The sequence below is a fragment of the Salvia hispanica genome, chromosome 5, assembly GCF_023119035.1.
Source record: "Salvia hispanica cultivar TCC Black 2014 chromosome 5, UniMelb_Shisp_WGS_1.0, whole genome shotgun sequence".
Taxonomy (NCBI): domain Eukaryota; kingdom Viridiplantae; phylum Streptophyta; class Magnoliopsida; order Lamiales; family Lamiaceae; genus Salvia; species Salvia hispanica.
Window position 1 is genome coordinate 1,192,699 of NC_062969.1, and position 19,118 is coordinate 1,211,816.

Below are 19,118 nucleotides of genomic sequence, written 5' to 3' on the forward strand. Positions count from 1 at the left end.
CAATAGCCAGAATATCGAATGTCAACAACTCGTATTAAAATGTCAACAACTAACAAATGTCAACAACAACATTTTACATATAATTTATGTCAACAACAAATATTTTTATGTCAACGACCTATATTATTTATGTCAACTACGATGTCAACAACAATATTTTACAAATAATTTATGTCAACTATTTTCATGTCAACGATCTGGTATAATCAAGCTTAATTGTTCAATTAATCAAGATTTTGGGCATGAAATATATTTTCAAAATTAAAATGATCCTTCATACTAATGAATAGACTTAATGTTGGAAATGTGAAAAGTATTTACAACCTAGAAAAGGGAGAAGCTAATGCATCACACAAGCAGTATCAGATGCACACACAAAACATAATCAGGAAACCAATGAATCAAAAAAATTGATTAACAGAAACTGCATAGGTGCATAATCCATTAGCATATCAGACCATACTAGCACACGCCTCCACCATTTTAACATGAAAATTAAATCTTCCACTAAAATCATCAACCTCGTCGAATAGATCCATTATTGTTTGTTCACGTATCAACAGCCATATACAAAGACAGTACACAAACACGAAAGACTATATATTGAAGTACCAAACTAAGAAATTGTCGACGATCTGGCGTCGAAGCTCTCGGCGGAGAGGGCGATGGCGACTTCTCCGATTGTGTGGAAGACGAAGAGTTTTTTCAACATCGGCAGCGAGAGGAGGCTGCGCCGCGTGATCGGGACAATCCACGCCGTCTCGCGAGATTTTATCAGAGAGCGGCGGAAGCTGGGGTTTTCCGATGGGAAGGATCTGCTGTCGAGATTCATGTGCAGCCTCGGTGATGATGAGAATTAATTAAATCATGAAATTACCATTCTGTCATTTCATAATAAATTAATCTAAAATTATTTTTTGAGTGGCAAAATCTGGACCACTCATTTAATAAAAATGAGTGACCGATCTTGCATCTCATTTTTCAATTACCCTAAAAAATTTGTATGTAAAGAAGTTAATAGATTGTCAACGTTTGTGATAAAGCTTGGTAATATAATTGTGTGTAAAGTAGTAGTAATAGTTTCGTTTTTCTTGTAATATTTGTATTTACATATACTGATCACTCCATCAATTTATAAATAATACTCCCCTCCGTCTTCCCAACTTTTTCATTTATTTCCATTTCCGCCCTACTACAAAGTTGGTCACATATCACTTTTATCATTTTTATAATGGACTTCACATTCCGTTTCCACTTACGATTTATTATAAAACTCATTTTTCATTACAATTTTTAAAATTCTTACCGGATCAAAACATGACAAATTTTCTTAGATAGAGGGCGTAGCCGCATAGGTATCTTTTGCCATTTTTATTTATCTATCAATCTATCTATCTATAAAACATATAGACACTAGAGTAGTATTATTTATGGTAACTATTTTTACTTATCTTATTGTTCACTCACTTTATTCACTCGTGATATATTTTTTATGATAGAGACTTATATAAATACAAACAATATATTCCAAACTTAAAAATAAAACATGAAATTCATGAGGTGTAGACAAACAAACTAAGTTTGGCTCCCAATGGAAATAACATTACAAACGTACATACTCCTGCAATAGAAGATGGAATCAAGTGGCAATAGTGTTTAATTGGTGGGATTGATTGTGAAGTAGGTTTGTATAAAAGTGAGGCATAGCAGAAAAGTGGCGGCCGCGAGAGCTATAACAGACCATGGGCTCCGAAAGTTGGTGTTGATTAGTTCGGCCATCCATGTCCTTGCTTTGCTAGTGCAGTGCTTCTCAATCCTCATATTCACATCACTAAAAAAGAAATTGCTCGCAAATCCATAAGTATCGATGCTCTTAACCATTTCAACCACCTCTTCATCGTTCGCCAACATGCTGTACAATATGTCTTTCTCCCGCAGCACCTTTACATCTTTAGCGTTGCTGATCATAATTTTCATGAAATTAAAGTAAGCCGTGACGCCCATGTTTGTATCTGTCTCAGGCGACATCTCGAATGCAATAGCATTAGAGAAGAATACTTTGCTATTGTAGGTGATGTAGAAGAAAGGAAGGTGGAGTTCAGCATACCATGCAAAGGATTCGAACTTGATATCCGTCAGACAATACGAACTCCGCCTGAAATGAACGCCCTTTGCTTTCAGATCAGTCGCGGACCAAAAGGGAGTGTTCATCATTTGCCAGTTTGTTCTTGAGCCTTGCTTCCCTGTGTAAAGATTATTACATTTTTTGACAAGCCGCAAAAGATTACTCGAATATTCTTGTGTCTCATCGAGGAATAAGCTAGTGCACAGAGCTTCGAGTAAGTGAAGAGGCTCTTCCCCTCTCCCATTTGCCCATGGAAGTTGTGTCAACCTATTATCCCCAAAATTATTGTAGCTCAAGTATTGACACAACAATGAATTGTGATCCGGGTGAATTAAGGAGATGAGCCATAACGGAATCTGATTCTCCAGCATAAACATATCGCGTGCCATGAACAATACCCCGGACACTCCCAGGCGTTGGAAAATTAGGTTAAAAGTTTCACCACGTTCGATATAGCATATGAGGAAGCAGGCGTCGCGAAGCATCATTTCAGCCAATTCCCCGTCCGTGTAGCCATCTGCTCCGCCATAGAAATAGCGGATTTCATCTAGCCGCGCACATATGCTACACAGAAAGAGGCTTTTGCTGGTGAAGTCCCCGCAAACTATATCCTTTAGCTTGTTCTTGAGTGGCTCCACTAGATGCGACTGTGGATGCAGGCGATGGTGGTAGGGGCCGAGGGGCACCACTACCGGCTCATAGATTTGCTTTTTGCCTTGTCGCAACTGTATTGGCACTCTGTGCAGCTTGCGCCGCCGTGATTGGACAGTGACGGATCTAGAAGTTTCTTCTTCTCTGTTTGTCATACACTCAAAAGTTCTACATGTGTCTATAGTTAGTCACTGACTTACATCTAATAATGGGATATATAACGGGGATTGTGATATATGCAGAACTAATTCCTAGTACTGAACTGTCAAAGTAATAAGGACTTCATTAATAGACGACACGAAGTTCATTATAAGATTGTTCTACTTCATTCTTCTTATATTGAACTAAAAAAATGAAGGCTCCGACAGTTCGAAGCATAAATTCGTTCGACATTGATCATCCTGGGGTAATTGTCCCTAACCTCACAAAGTTTGGTAGAAATTTGGTATTTTCCGCAAGTCGGATCTTATAGTTGAATAAAACAACGAACATAATAAACGACGCCGCTTTTATATAGTACTCCTTCCGTCCGCCATTAGGAGTCCCGGTCACTTTTGCACACTCGTTTTGTAAAAGTGATAATAAATAGTTAAAGTAGAGAAATAGTAAAGTAAGATGGAGAATAATGTTGATAAGAGTCGTCTTAACATTATTCTTCCTCGTCATTTCTTCACTTTAACTATTTATTATCATTTTTACAAAACAAGTGCGCAAAAGTGACTTGGATTCCTAATAGCGGACGGAGGGAGTACACGTTTTAAGTTTATGAGAAATACCAAATTTCTACCAAAGGTTGTGATATTAGAAGCAAATAGCTCTTTAATATTCAATCAAATCTTCTTTTTTATCAGCATTATCTCCACATCAGGTCTCTTTCTACTCTAAACCGTAATTACATAATAAGAATAGTATGATAAACGAACATGGCTAGAAAAGTCACCTATTATCTTGCATTCTTGCTAGCTTGTTTGGTGGAGAGAGAGAGCGATTGAAGCTGCAGATCAAGCTCCTCTATCTGGATCTGCCTCAAATTTAGTTCCGAATCTTTCTTTAATGTAAAATTGATTTTTACTAATATAGAATTTGAGATGAATGATTGTGCAGAAGGGAAGCATTTAAGTATGAGTTCGGTTCTGGTGAGATGTGTGGCTATAATTGTTACGTACGATCAAAATATCAATGATGTTTTATTTTTACAACTACTATCATTTATTAGGCTCGAACTAAAATTGTTACATATGATCAAAATATAATGATGTTTTATTTTTACAACTACTATCATTTATTAGGCTCAAACTAAAATTATAGAGTGAATTTTAAAAATGGTCCTGTACTATGGGTTTATCTTGAAAATAGTCCCTGGACTTTAAAAATATCACCAGTAGTCCCTGAACTAAGGGTTAATATAAAAAACGGTCTTTTTGCACTGTTTTGAGACGAAAATGCCCTTTTGAGGGGTTTTGGAGGGTTTGGGCAATTTGGTCTTTTTACACTTTTAACATGTTAAAACTGATATTATTTCAGTTATGTATTAAATCTGATATTATTTCAAAATTATCATTTTTCTTCTCTTTTGTCATCTGTTTCTTTATTTCAATATTAGATTTAATTTTACAAAATTAAATTTTAAATTTCAGTTTTTAAATATCAATAAATTTTTTTAATTATAAAAATTAATAAATAACAAAAATTAATAGTCATAATCAATATTTGATAGTGTCTAATATTTAATCAATAAGATATGACAACGCTTTAGTTTTAATCAATATTTAATAGCTTTAATCATAAATAGATCATATAACACGATTTATTCTGAAATAAATATGTATCTAATGCAAAACTAATATAGTTTTCGTTTATTAATTTGAAAACAATCAAAATGACTAGAAAATTTCAACAAAAATAATCCTATATAAAATTTTTAGTCAACTTCATAATATTCAATCACAAGCAATTATAACAACCGAACGAAGGCTAAATAGAATAGCTCTTATTTTTCCATCATGATTAATACTATTATTTTTCGGTACTTCTTCAATTCAATGAATATTATACTCCCTCCGTCCCAAGATAAGTGACCTACTTCTTTTGGGCACGAGATTTAAGGAATGGTATTTAAATAAGTTAAAGTGGAGAGAGTAAAGTATGAGAGAGGGAAAAGTAGAGGAGAGAAGAGAGAATAAAGTATGTGGGGAATAAAGTAAGAGAGATGACTTTTTGCTAAAAATTGAAATAGGTCACTTATAGTGGGACACCCCAAAAAAGAATACAAGTCACTTAACTTGGGTCGGAGGGAGTATTAAATAACAAAAATTAATAGTTTTAATCAATATTTATAATGTCCATGAATTAATAGTTTTAATTAAAAAAATTTATTGATATTTAAAAATCAAATTTAAAATTTAATTTTATAAATTAAATCTAATATTGAAATAAAGAAACAAAGTGAAAGATGACAAAAAGAAAGAAGAATGATAATTTTGAAATAATATCAGAGTTAATACATAACTGAAATAATATCAGATTTAAAATGTTAAAAGTGTGAAAAGACCAAATTGTCCAAATCCCCCAAAACCCCTCAAAAGGGCATTTTCGTCTCGAAACAGTGCAAAAGGACCGTTTTTGATATTAACACTTAGTCCAGGACTATTGATGATATTTTTGAAGTCCATGGACTATTTTCAAGATAAACCCATAATCCAGGAATCATTTTTGAAGTTCACTTCAAAATTATATTATGAACTTTGATTCAATTATATTTTTCGTAACATAGACAATTAAAATAAGATATTAACTGTCAAAATGACAATTTAACCAATTCTTAATTAGGTATTAGTACTATTATCTCCGCCCAATTAAAATAGTAATTCCTCTATCCAAAAGTGAAAATAGTACTCCCTCCATTTCGCCATAGTTGAAGCAAAACATTTCGGCACGGAATTTTAGAAAAGAATATTGAGTGTGTTAAATAAATGGGGTAACTGCTTTTAAAGTCACCAACTTTCCATGAGTTTCGGTTTTCCCATGAACTTTAAAAAGTTCGTGTAATGTCACGAACTTTATTGTCGGATGTCATTTTCCCATGTCAGGTTTTCGGGTTTGATTCAAACTATTCGTTTTCTATTAAGACAATATCCAAATTCTTTTATCTTACTATCGTTATCTTCGTCTTTGAAATAGCTTCGCGTGGGTACCTTGTATGCCTCAATCGAAACTCGGATGAAGAAGTTATGGCCATTATGATACTACAAGGTCGCAACCTTCATCAAATGGTCATAACTTCTTCATCCGAGTTCCGATTGAGGCGTACAAGGTACCCACGCGAAGTTATTTCAAAGACAAAGATAAAGATACTAAGATAAAATAATTTGGACATTGTCTTAATAGGAAACGAACAGTTTGAATCAGACCCAAAAACCTGACATGAGAAAATGACAACCGACAATAAAGTTCGTGACATTACACGAACTTTTTAAAGTTCGTGGGAAAAATCGGAATTCATGGAAAGTTGGTGACTTTAAAGCAGTTACCCCTAAATAAATAGATAAAAAAATAAGAGAAAGAAAAAGGTAGAGAGAATAAAATATAAAGTGAATAAAGTAGAGAGAATAAAGTAAGAGAGAGTAAAGTAAGAAAGAGAAAAAGGTCCCATATATAGAGATGACTCAACTATGAAGAAACTTCCCGAAATAAAAAAATGACTCAACTATGAAGAAACGGTGGGAATACTTTATTTTGAGCTGTTGTTTGTGAAAATAATAATAAATAATTAAAGTTCTAAGAATGTAAATTGAAAAAGAGAATAATATAGAAGCGAGTCTCATTTATATTATTCTCTTATTTACTTTACTTCTCTCCTATCTCTCTACTCCCTCCGTCCCCGATTAATTGTCGCTCTTTGACCGGAGACAAGTTTTAAGAAATGTAAAAAAAAGTTGGTTGAAAAAGTTTGTGGAATGTAAGACCATTTTTTTTTATATTGGTTTTATAATAAAATGTGAGTGAAATGAGTTAGTGGAATGTGAGATCTACTTACCATTTATGGTAAAAATGAAGTGTGAAAATTATTGAGGGATGAACCGAAATGAAAAAGAGTGAAATTAATCGGAGACGGGGGAGTATGTGTTACCTCCTCTGTTTCAACTAAGTTGAGATAAAGAAAGAATAAGATAGGTGATGAAATAAAATAAATGTGATTAAATATAACTACCCCCGTCCCCCAAAATTTGTTTCAATTTGACCCGGCATGAGTTTTAAGAAATGTAATGGAAAGTGAGTTGAAAAAGTTAGTGAAATGTGGATCTTACTTTTATATATTAATTTTTTTATAATAAAATGTAAGTATGAATGAGTTAGTGGAATATGAGGTCCACTACCAAAAATGGTAAAAGTGAAATGAAACAAATTTTGGGAGACGGACAGAAATGGAAAAATGGGACAAATTTTCAGGGACGGAGGTAGTATGTTTTTTGTCAAAAAAAAAATAACTCAACTTAATCGGAATTCCTAAAAAGAAATACGACTCAACTTAGTTGGGACAGAAGGAATATCGTTTTTGCAAAACAACCATACGTTCCACCTATAATAGGACGGAGGGAGTAATCCATTGACTAATTCAACCTATAATAGGACCAAGGGAGTGATCCATTGACTCAATTTCTTTTTCTTTGCCATTCTATTACTCCTATTTAGCCATTTTCATTTTTAACAAAATAAAAAAGCACACTTATAATATCCCAAAGCAACATGTGGCTTACAAAATCATCACCTTATCTTAGAAGCTTGTGGTCTTCACTTAGCTCAAAATCCCTCTAAAAATCACTCCTTTCCACACAAACATTCCAATAATGGCTTCCTCAACCACGCTCTCTCCCGCCATCGCCCCTTCTCAGGTAAATTCCCCTCTCCTCAATTCCCCAATTCCAACTCCATTCATCAATTGCGAGTTTATTGACTTGATTCGACCGACCAGCTCTGCTCCGGCAAGAATGGGATGAACCGATGCTTCAATGTGGCGGTGGCGAAGGTCGGGAAGGGGAAGGGGATGAAGGTCCGGTGCATGGCCACGAGCGTGCCGGCCGATCGCGTGCCCGACATGGGCAAGAGAGAGCTCATGAATCTGCTGCTTCTCGGCGCCATTGCCCTTCCTTCTACCGGGATGTTGTTGCCCTACACTTACTTCTTTGTTCCGCCTGGGTCAGTTTCCTCTCCATCTCTGCTTCAATTAGGCCTTTTTTTTATTCAATTGATCGTGTGATTTGGTTGTTTGATTGACGAATTTGAGAAATTGCTGGGGAATTCGATTCAATTTTGTGTTAATTGATGGATGTGTGTTCGTTCTCTGCTTTTGATTTGGGGAAAATGTCTGATTGTTTGATTTGTGAGATAAATTGCTACTGTTGGTTGATTGAATTGGGGGAGTTTCTTTGTGTTAGCTTAGTTTGTCGATTGCATTTCACTTAAATATGTGATGTGTGGATTCTCGAGCGGTTCTACTTGTTGAGGGCTTCGTGTTCGACATCCATAGGGCTCGATATCCTAATCTGCGACCGGCCTATGTTGATCAAATTCTATCGTATCGGTTTGTGCATTACTTTTACGTGCCTCCTGACTCCGTGTGTGATCTGGTAACTGAGTACAGTTCCGGAGGGGGTGGCGGTGGCACTCCCGCCAAGGATGCGTTGGGGAACGACATTGTTGCAGAGGAATGGCTCAAAACGCACGGGCCAGGCGATCGGACCCTCACACAGGGATTGAAGGTAACTAATGGCATTGTATCCATTTTCAGATGCTAGAAAGATAGGTTTTTGCGAGGGGGATGTGTGATCGATTCTTGGATGGTTTTTTCAGGGTGATCCCACCTACCTTGTTGTGGAGAACGACAGAACACTTGCAACGTATGGTATCAATGCTGTCTGCACCCACCTTGGCTGTGTCGTGCCGTGGAACAAAGCTGAGAACAAGTTCATGTGCCCGTGCCACGGATCACAATACAATAACCAAGGAAAAGTTGTTAGAGGACCTGCTCCCTTGGTAAGTTTGGACAAAAAACATTTCTTTTTGTTACATTTTATAGAAATTGAGGCAAAGTTACTCATATTCTTGTTGTTGAGTTGGTTTACCTCTAAATTTGTGGCTCGAGATCCTAATCAATTGGTGTTCGTAGGTGAGTCCATCTCAATGTGAGATAAGTCAAGATTCGGATCTAAACCATATTTCAGTGGCGTATTTTTTATCTTGTTGGTATTTATAGTTACAAATATGCTATTGAAGATAGGTTTGGATACGTATCTTGACCCGACTCATTATGATAATCACGAATAAAACAAGAGAAACACATGAATTATTTTCCTCAGTTTGATAAGATGTGTATCTATGTCTAGGGGCAATACTAGGCCAAAAATTTCACTATAATTTTCGGATACAATTTACAATGGGAAAATAGAAATAATTTCATATTGTGGAATTGAGATGTAATATGATTTTTAATATTTTTGTTTGTGCAGTCTTTGGCTTTGGCTCATGCAGACCTTGATGATGGGAAGGTGGTGTTTGTTCCATGGGTGGAGACTGATTTTAGAACCGGAGAGAATCCATGGTGGTCTTAGATCTCTCTAGAACACTCCCATTTGTGCATCCCTCAAGAAAAAAACTTGATGTCACCATATATTTTTTATGCATACTATAATTTGTGTAAATCATAATTTTCAATTTAATTTATGCAATAGATTGCATACCTCACGTTCTTGGCATCTATATATACAAGTTCACGTGACGATAAAGTGCAGCTCAGTTGGTTAGACGTTTTTACTTCAACTAATTAGTCATGGGTTCGATTCATCATACGGTAGATGTGAAATCATTATTGACCCTCTTAAAAAATATTACTAGTAAATATATACATACAAGTTCACGTGATGCAATCTATGTAATTAGACATCATTTTGTCCCATTTGCATGCAAAGGCCACTAGGCATAAATTTTCAGCAAAAACCTACACGTTTTAGTATCCTTTCACATATTTGAACTTCTTCCACAACACATTCCTCTCTCTATTTCTCTCTAACATGTCTGAAAAAGAAGAAACCAAGGATGTTGATGTTAGTACAATCAATCTCAAGAATGGGGTTAAGAGTCTTGTTGAAACTATGCCTAAGTTGAACAAGTTGCCATTTGAATTCATTCTACCATTAGAGGGAAACCCTTTGTCTGTAAACTATGCCCAGATTCCGATAATCGATATAAGTGGTCTAAACGGAGCTTCTCAAACTAGGGATTCTACCGTCAGAGCAATCGCCTCTGCTTGTCGTGATTGGGGAATTTTTACGGTTAGTCACCTTGCATTACAAGTTCGATGCTATCTTGATCAATATAGCATCAAACTTATGTACGTATAAGATTCGTGTTAGGTTATGGATTCTCTCAATGAATGTAATGTACTTATTTTACCCTTACTATTTCATTTTGGTGGTAGATCACTAATCATGGGATTGAGGAGGCATTGATAGAGGAAATGATGGAAGTTGCTAAGGAATTTTTTGGTCTGAATTTGAGGGAGAAAATGAAGTATGCATCAGATGATGTAATGAGCCCGGTTAGATATGGGACAAGTTTGAACACATCAAAGAAGCATAATCTTCATTGGAGGGACTTTTTCAGACATTATGGTCATCCTTTCCAAGACACCTTTCACCTTTGGCCTCACAATCCTCCTAATTACAGGTTCATTCATATTTCTTAAAATTCATGTCGAACCATCTAATCATAAATCATGTCAAGAATAAGATAGAGTATGTTAGTTGGTTATATAACTTATATTATTATTTCTTTGAGCATGAGATATGAGGAATAAGAAATTGATATTTAGTGAACTAAGTTAAAAAAAAAAAAAGTATAGGATATAAAAAAAATTGTCATTTTTTCCAAATAATATACTACTATCACTTACCTTGGAACTGAGAAAGTATAAATCATTTCCTTCGTACCAAATGGGCCTCCCATTATGGTCCGATCCGATTTTCAAAACATTTATCAAGAAGCTAACGTGTGAGCAAAATTTTATGTGAAGTAATGTTGCAAGGGAATACTTGGAGCGGGTGTGGGAGATGGCGATGAAGATATTTGAGGCGATATCGGAGGGCTTAGGGCTTGAAAAGGGGTACATAGAAGAGTGTTTGGGTGAGGGAGTTCAGATTCTTGCAGCCAACTACTATCCACCATGTCCTGAGCCACACAAAACATTAGGGCTGGCTGCTCACTCTGATCATGGTGCACTCACCTTTTTGACACAAAATGGTGTGGATGGTTTGCAAATCAAACATGATCAAACATGGTATGCAGTCCACCATGTTCCTGGCTCTTTTCTTGTCAACATTGGAGATTATTTGGAGGTTAGTATTGTCTGATTTACGTAAGATTGAGTATTCGAAGGATTATACGATCTAACATTGTTAGATTATGTTTTTCGAAAGAAAAAGAAATATCTAGAAAAAAATTCAGAAATTAATTTAAGGCCGAACCTCGTTAAATCTTTTTTGCAAATACCAACTAAATTTACCTTCGTTTAATAGACAAACATCTTACCAACTAAATTTTTTATTATCGTCTTGTAACCATGTGTTTAACGATAGATATTGAGCAACGGGAGGTACAAGAGCGTGGAGCATCGAGCAACGGTGAATGCGCAACGAACAAGGATTTCGATAGCTGTGGGCCATGGGCCTCAGTTATCGAGCTTTATTGGGCCTGCAAGCCCACTTGTAGCTGACAATGGTTCGGCCCAATATGAGCCCATTAAGTATAAAGACTATATTAAAATCCAACAAAGTAGCACAGTTCGTGGGAAGACTGCTTTGCTGGCACTTAAAGCCCAACAAAATGAATTGATATGAGTCAAATCAAAAGGGTAGTATGATGTTTTATTTATATGTTTTTCGTTTCCTATTTTATTTACATCTACTTCTAAGTCCTATGGCAGTTAATAAAGATGTATTGAATCCTTTCCTACCGTTAAATTTTTTATTATTATAAAAAATTTTAGCTTGGAAAATTGAAGATGAGATAGATTATAGTAAAGTTTATTTTGATGAAATTGCTACCACGAAAATAATTCTCTTTCTTGTGATTTTTGTCTCACCATATAGCCCACTACTAATAATACTATATAATAACCGTAATTAATATTTAACGATTCTTGCAGAGATTATACACTCAAATTATGGATTTTAAAATCATAATAATCAAAGAATTATTTTTTAATTATAATATTTTAGAACTAAATATAATTAAAAGTTAAAAACAATAATTATTCATTAAACTAAAGAGTTTCAATTTAGAAAATAGTACTTCCTCTGTCCCGCTTTAGGAGTCTCAGTTGATTAATTTTGGGTGTCCCGCTTTATGAGTCCCGGTAGGATAAATTAATAAAAAATGCCTAGTGTTAAAAGTGTTAATAGTGAGTCCGTACATCCACTACAACTAATAAAAAAGTGTTAAAAGTGGGTCCCAACATCCACTACAACATTTATTTATTGGATACTTAATTAAAAGTGGGTCCCAACATCCATTACAACATTTATTTATTACACACTCAAACACTTTTTTCTTAAAACATGTACCCGACTCAACCGGGACTCCTAAAGCGGGACGGAGGGAGTATTAGTGTAATTAAATCAGTCGTGGGTCGTGGGTTGATCATGAAATTTCAATCAAAATCATGGACCATATTAACCACATTATTTGAACATTATGGAGCCCATTAATAGGCGAAATGCTTTTGTCCATATTTCACAAATATTATATTTTTGTCGTGGTATATATAGATATTATAAAATGGTTTAGCAAAATAAAACAAAGGAATAAGATACAAGGAGATGGTGAAAATCAAGATGAAGACAAACATCCAGCCGTGATTCCCTCTTTCAAAACATGTGCCCAAACATATTAAATTGCCTTTGATCATGTGATGCTCCAATTTGTAAATTCCCAAATAAGGTTTTCTGATCTAAGCCTTTTGTTGTTCAAAATTAACAAACATTGAAATCGATGAATGTTTCCATTTATTTATTTATTTTCACACAAACTAGAAATGACCAACATACTCCATCTTGGGAGTTGCTCGAGTCTTGAAAAGTAAATTAACTTTTTTTGTTTGAAAGATTCGATCTTTCTCCTCTTTGTCTCCAATAGTAAATGTAGAATTTTTAAATTTTTTGTGTGCGAAAAATAATTAAATAAGTTGGCGTCTCATCAGAGCCATTGTCGTCACGTAAGGATCGAGTGAACAGAATGTGCTTATAGCATTAATGTAAGTGTAATAAGAAGTCGACCGACCACACCACTGACCCATGAGAGTCGAAAATCTATTAAATTCGATTTGTAAAACTGCGAGATTAAAATTCAAATAGCCTTATTCATCCGCCGTCCATTAATAAAGATAACTGGCTCGGCTCACAAACAATCCTTTGACGACAGCAACAACCTTCTTTACTATATCCAATCGAATACCATCTGTATTTTAGTATACCTATAATTTGAATAATATTCTAAGCACAAATATAATGACATGGGTAATACTCCCTCCGTCCGTGAATAAAAGTCTCGTTTTTCCATTTTAGTCTATCCGCTAATAAGAGTCCCGGTTCATTTTTACCATAAATGGTAATATGGTCCCACCTTCCACTTACTCATTCCATTCACATTTCTTTTAAAACTAATAGTATATATATAAGTGAGACCCTTATTCTACTAACTTTCTTCCACCCATTTTTCATAATATTTTTTAAAATCCGTGTCACTCATGAATGAGACTCTTAATGGCGGACAGAGGGAGTATCGTAATTAGCACGCGACTTTATATGGTAAAACCGTGAAGTAAGACCTTCTCGTACTACTACATATCAATCGAACCAAAATGTCTGAAAATTTACAGTGATACAAAATGACAAAAATGACCCCACTCCCATTTTGTCAACTTGCTACACGTGAACCCCCACTAATTTCAGAGACAGCGTAAAGAGATCAGGTGTATACAGCCAATAATTCATGACAAAATACCCAGCCAATGCAATTATGCTACATGAAAAGTAAGGAAAAAATTATCAGGGGTAAAATCGGAAGAAGAAGAAAAAAGGCCACCGGAGACGACGACGAGGAGTTATATTTGTCGAACTGCAGAGAGTCCACGGCGAGGGGCATGTTCTCCTGGTCCGGGGAGCAGGTGTTCTCGTGCGGAGGGTGCGCGCTGTACATTATGGCGCGCAATACGGCGGAGACGGTGGGAATGTAAGCCGTCTTGTTGCGGGCCAGCAGCCACGTCAGCCCCATCAGCCGGCAGTCCCGGCTCAGCATTCTGCTCGCGCGATCGCCGTCACCTCCTCCACTTGTTCCGTTTTTGCCACCGGTCACCTGCGCGGGCGTATGAGGGTATTTTAGACATTTTGTATGAACATTAAAAAAGTAACGTGACAGCTTATTCCATCTGATTAAAATAGACATCATTGGGTGTAACACGAGTCCTAACTAAAATTAGTTGAGTATTGCAAGTAGGAATATGCCAAACTTAAAAGAGGGTTAAATAATTACTAGAAAATAAATTGTGAATGAATAAGTTATATAGAGAATGAATTTCCCTCTAAAGATAATCCATTTTGTGACCGTTTATAAATGAAACACAACTTAATTGGTAAACAACACTTAATTGGTAGAACAATGGTCAGGTGTTCGAGTCACTATGACACGTGTTCGAGTCACGATGACGCGAAGGTAAATGTGAAACCATTATACAACTAGCATGAGCTAGTGATTAAGTCTAGTTCATACATTTAATACTTTTCAAAAATTATTATTAATAAAAGTAATTGTATACCTAATTACATAAAACTCAAGGTTGGATTTTTATTCTCTATATATCCAAGAAATGAATAAAAAATAAATCCAACCTTGATTTTACAATTCATACTAAATTATTAGAATAAAACTATATATATAAAGAAATAATGCTAATATTGACTATATAGTGTCAATGGTTGGTTCATATAACACATTTATAGCATGATAGTTCACTTTACTAAAAACTATCATTGGAATTTACAAAGGAAAGAAACAAAGAAAAAGGTGAAAAAGATTAAAACTTTTTACATATGAAAGCTCTAATCACGAAGCAATCAAGCCGTTTACTTAAAAAAATCAAATCTTTATCTTCACTTTGACATGCAAAAAATTGAAAAATAACATAAATTTCAAATGAGAAATTAATTGAGACCACAAAATTTAGGCGAAAAAGATATTTTCACATCTGCTTCAATCGATTTGAAAACTGAGCATTAATGGCGGAATGAATTGAATGCTTCCGAATTTCAAAATTCATCAATCATTGAGAAATTAATGCGAGGGAAAACCTATAAAATCGATTGAATTGAAATTGAAATTGAATTGAATCGAGCTCACCTTCTCCAGCGCGCCGAGGCACTTCGTGCAGCCGGAATACGACGAATTTCTGCAATTCCGCTCGAGATTCCTCACGGCGGCGGTCGGAGTCGCGTTTTTGTAGTTTCCGGTGACGTTGAACGCGGCGGGGCAGCTGAGCGAGGTGATCTGGTGGAGGCGGATCCCGCAGAAGCACAAAACGGCGTCGCACGAGGCGTTGGCCTGGGGGAGGCGGATGTCGCGCGCGGCGAGGGAGGACTGGAGCGTGTCGACGCACCTCTGCGAGTCGTCGGGCATCATCGGGAGGTCGGAGGAGAGCGGCGGCGGCGCGGCGGGGATCTGGAGCGCGGACCGGGCGTGGGCGGCGAAGAGCCAGGCGGCGAGGACGGGGCAGCAGCGGCTGCGGTCGAGGGTGCGGCCGCAGGCGGCGCCGACGCCGCCGAAGAGCTCGGCGGAGAGGTCGAGGCGGCAGGTCTGGGCGGCGGTCTGGGCGGGGAAGGCGGGGACGGTGTTGGAGTCGGAGGGCTTGGCCGGCTCGGAGAGGAGGCCGGCGAGGGAGCGGGGGAGGAGGAGGAGGAGGGCGAGGAGGGTGAGTTGGAGCATTGGGGAGTGCGATTTGGGGGTTCAATTAGGGTTTCATGAGGGTTGATTTGGGGATTTTGGGGAAATGGGGATTGAATTGATGGGGATTTTGGCTGGAAATGGGGAGGTTGAAGGAAGGAGGGAGGGAGAGAAAGGTGTGAGGTGCCTTTTGCTTTAAATAGGAAAAGGGATTTTGGAAGTGATGAAGAATTGTGGGCTGCTTTTTTACTATGGAAGAAGAAATATGAAAACTCTAGAGATTATTTAGCTAAGAATAGTGTGGCTTGTGGGCTAGGCTGGGTATCATCAGACTTAGGGTTGGACACGATGAAGAAGGTCGTCGTCGATTTTAATAGACGGAAGTAGTGTAGCGAGCATCTATCTCGTGTTTGGCGAACTCCGAACCTGGGTAATCAAACTTTTGGGATCGGACCTGGTGAAGAAGGTCGTTGTCGATTTTAATAGACGGAAGTAGTGTAGCGTATGTCTATCTCGTGTTGGGTGAGCTCCGAACTATTTTCTCGTAGCTCGTATTCTTCATGTTAATGATATGGGTCGATAGTGAAATTCCAATTTATTAGGCTTTTCGATATAATGAAGTCTGTGTTGAATGAATAACGGAAGTCATGCTTAATTTCGGAAAGTAAGGACAAAACTGTTGTTAGGTTGAAAGATTGAATTTAATGAAGTGTTTTGGTTTTATGCGCGAACAAGGTCGATTGATCTTCTATTCCTTTTGAATTCGGCTCGAATATATGAAGTACGGGGTATTTAATAAGCATCAAACATATATTGCTTTCGTTGGACTTTTAATACGAAATTGATAAAAATACAAATTTAATAAAAAAATAAATAGTTGGAATATTAATAGAGAATGAGACAATCTTTAATAGAGAGAAACTTAAAATAAGTGGATCAAAATGGAAACTACGATGGGACTTGGGAGTAGATGAATTGAGTAATATTCTCTAATTTTTTTAGAAATAAATTACAGTACTATTATTCGAAATAAAAAAATGTAGCGTTTATATGATGTGATATTATATAGTTTTGACACTTTTAGACTTTAGTTAATCGAGTAAAGTATGAAAAGGTAAATAGTTTTCCTACATACACACTGAAGTTCAAAAGAGAAGAATTACTGGCTATTTTATTAGGCTCCACACTGTCCCAAGAACATAAAATATTTGTAACTTTTTACTAACTTTTGAATCGGAAAGGGATGTTAGGTATGTCGATTTATAAAGAACTTTTTAATTAGATATCAAAATAGTATAGCAAGTAACATTATAGTACAGTCAAATTAAATAGTAGTAGGAAATAACTTGATGTTAATGGTGTAGCATTGATGATCTTTCCTAGCATTAATAATTGTCACTTCCATTCAAAATAATTATCATTTCCTGTGGAAATGTAACAATTAAACAACAATTATTGTCAAAAGGAAAACATTCCATTCCAACAACAATTTGTATGTCTTTATGTACAAAATATTGAATAGAAGAATGTGGAGTGAGTTAGTGGCTGAGTTTGATTTTTTTTTTTTTTAAATTATAAACCTCAAACTTGGACATATATTGTGAAAGAAAAAATATTTTATCAAATAAGTTAATCTTCGTCGGCTACAAAATGAATTGACATAATCTATTGGAATTTATGATTTCTATAATCAATTTTAAAATTTGTGGAAAAACTAAACAAAATGCACTAAATTTAGTCATTAGGGATTATTGTCTCATTAATAAATGTGGGGTTTGATTAATGACACATAAACAAGAACTATTTATTTATTTTATTTTGAAAATAGAAAAAAAGATCGTGGGGTGGGTAGAGAGAGAGAATCAAGGAAAAAGATGGTGTAAGAAAAGGAAGGGTGTCTGAGAATTTGGCAGTTTATACTGTCTTTTTCCTTATCAATTCATTCCACTCTCTCTCCTACAGTAAAGTGAACATGCTGACGTTGACGTGAAGGTCCATTTTCTATCTGGCTCGTGACCAATTGAACAAAAATAGTGGAATTTCTAAAACTTAAACAATTTCCATTCAATTACTCATTTGTACTAAGATTCATCATTCATGTAGTTTAAATTGTTTCCACTTTAGTAATGAGCAATTTACTTTCTTTGTATTACAATTACATTGATCACTTACAAATAAACAAAAATATGACTTTCATTAAACAATTAAAAAGTATACAATTGAAATAAAAGTCACAAAAATTAAAATATACTCCATCCGTCCCAGATAGTTTGTCTCACTTTAACCGAACACAGATTTTAATAAATGTAATGAAAAATGAGTTGAAAAAGTTAGTGAAATGTGGATCCTACTTTTATATATTAGTTTTATAATAAAATGTGAATAAGAATGAATTAGTCGAATATAGATTTCACTAAAAAAAATGATAAAATGTGAAATGAGACAAACTATGTGGGACGGATCGAAATGGAAAAAAGGGACAAACTATCTGAGACGGGGAGTAATTCATTAAAATCGCTCCAAATCGCGAGCCATCTGGAAAAAAAACACTCGTAATCATTGTCCGCATTATCATCGTCGGAGAAATTTCCGGTGTTACCGTATGAAACCATTTAAACATGAGAATGTGATTGTGATATAGAAAAGTTAGAAATAAATTACAAAAATATAAATTGAGGAGTGTAAAAATATGATATATATAGATAGGCGTGAGATTAAAAAAAGAGAGAAAATAGAGTCAGTCTTCGAGGGAAATAGTGATATACGTTGGTAAAAATAATACAAGCTAATCGATAATTTAATCTAATGGATTTTGTTTGATTGATTATTAAATTTGAACTTATTTAATCATTTTTGAAATACTTAATTCTATAGTTTGAAATCAATCTCAAAAATAGAATTGGATATTGATCTTTGAAAAGCCCATATGATCATAAGTGACATATCATCTCAGATAAAGGCCCATATTGAAAGCCCATTTAATAATTAGAAGCTGCACGACAATATATATTTTGAGAATCATTCATTTAATTATGACACAGTACTTTTTGAGAATCTTATTGATAGATACACTAATCATTAAAAACACATCTAATAAATGAAATAGTCACTTATTGGCAAAATCATTATGCGGTATGAATTATTTACAAAACATAATATGAATTTATTATATTTTTCCTATTTCTATTTATACTGTTTCGCAGCTTTATTGCATTCTAAATACTATGTCACATGTTATTTAGACTAATGTTTCACATTAATTACAAATAATGATTAATTTTTATAAAATCAAACAATATTTAGGAGTAAAAAAATTCTTTTCAATTCGTGCTCTATAACAAATTATTTTCTAACA

At 35.4% G+C, this 19,118-nt stretch overlaps 4 protein-coding genes across 5 annotated transcripts; 2 read left to right on the forward strand and 2 right to left on the reverse strand.

Moving 5' to 3' along the window:
• Nucleotides 1-1,503: 1,503 nt before the first annotated feature.
• On the reverse strand, nucleotides 1,504-3,868 carry LOC125186974. Of its 2 annotated transcripts, XM_048083467.1 has the most exons (3): nucleotides 3,717-3,868; nucleotides 2,108-2,944; nucleotides 1,504-1,960 (listed from the first exon to the last, which is right to left on the reverse strand). In XM_048083467.1, exons 1-3 carry the CDS (start codon nucleotides 3,728-3,730, stop codon nucleotides 1,657-1,659), a joined length of 1,155 nt encoding a protein of 384 aa, XP_047939424.1. In that variant the 5' UTR covers nucleotides 3,731-3,868; the 3' UTR covers nucleotides 1,504-1,656. The 2 variants fall into 2 exon arrangements, with proteins under 2 accessions (XP_047939424.1, XP_047939423.1); XM_048083466.1 differs by having other exon boundaries at nucleotides 1,504-2,944.
• A 3,640-nt stretch (nucleotides 3,869-7,508) lies between these two features.
• On the forward strand, nucleotides 7,509-9,517 carry LOC125191062 (cytochrome b6-f complex iron-sulfur subunit 1, chloroplastic-like). Its single transcript, XM_048088524.1, has 5 exons — nucleotides 7,509-7,668; nucleotides 7,749-7,972; nucleotides 8,418-8,535; nucleotides 8,627-8,809; nucleotides 9,283-9,517. The coding sequence occupies exons 1-5, from the start codon at nucleotides 7,624-7,626 to the stop codon at nucleotides 9,382-9,384; spliced, it is 672 nt and encodes a 223-aa protein (XP_047944481.1). The 5' UTR covers nucleotides 7,509-7,623; the 3' UTR covers nucleotides 9,385-9,517.
• A 262-nt stretch (nucleotides 9,518-9,779) lies between these two features.
• On the forward strand, nucleotides 9,780-11,775 carry LOC125191061 (flavanone 3-dioxygenase 2-like). The gene is made up of 4 exons (XM_048088523.1): nucleotides 9,780-10,104; nucleotides 10,251-10,498; nucleotides 10,845-11,166; nucleotides 11,407-11,775. Exons 1-4 carry the CDS (start codon nucleotides 9,844-9,846, stop codon nucleotides 11,665-11,667), a joined length of 1,092 nt encoding a protein of 363 aa, XP_047944480.1. The 5' UTR covers nucleotides 9,780-9,843; the 3' UTR covers nucleotides 11,668-11,775.
• A 1,832-nt stretch (nucleotides 11,776-13,607) lies between these two features.
• LOC125188596 (uncharacterized GPI-anchored protein At4g28100) lies at nucleotides 13,608-16,010 on the reverse strand. The gene is made up of 2 exons (XM_048085540.1): nucleotides 15,224-16,010; nucleotides 13,608-14,182 (listed from the first exon to the last, which is right to left on the reverse strand). Exons 1-2 carry the CDS (start codon nucleotides 15,803-15,805, stop codon nucleotides 13,850-13,852), a joined length of 915 nt encoding a protein of 304 aa, XP_047941497.1. The 5' UTR covers nucleotides 15,806-16,010; the 3' UTR covers nucleotides 13,608-13,849.
• Between the last annotated feature and the right edge of the window lie 3,108 nt (nucleotides 16,011-19,118).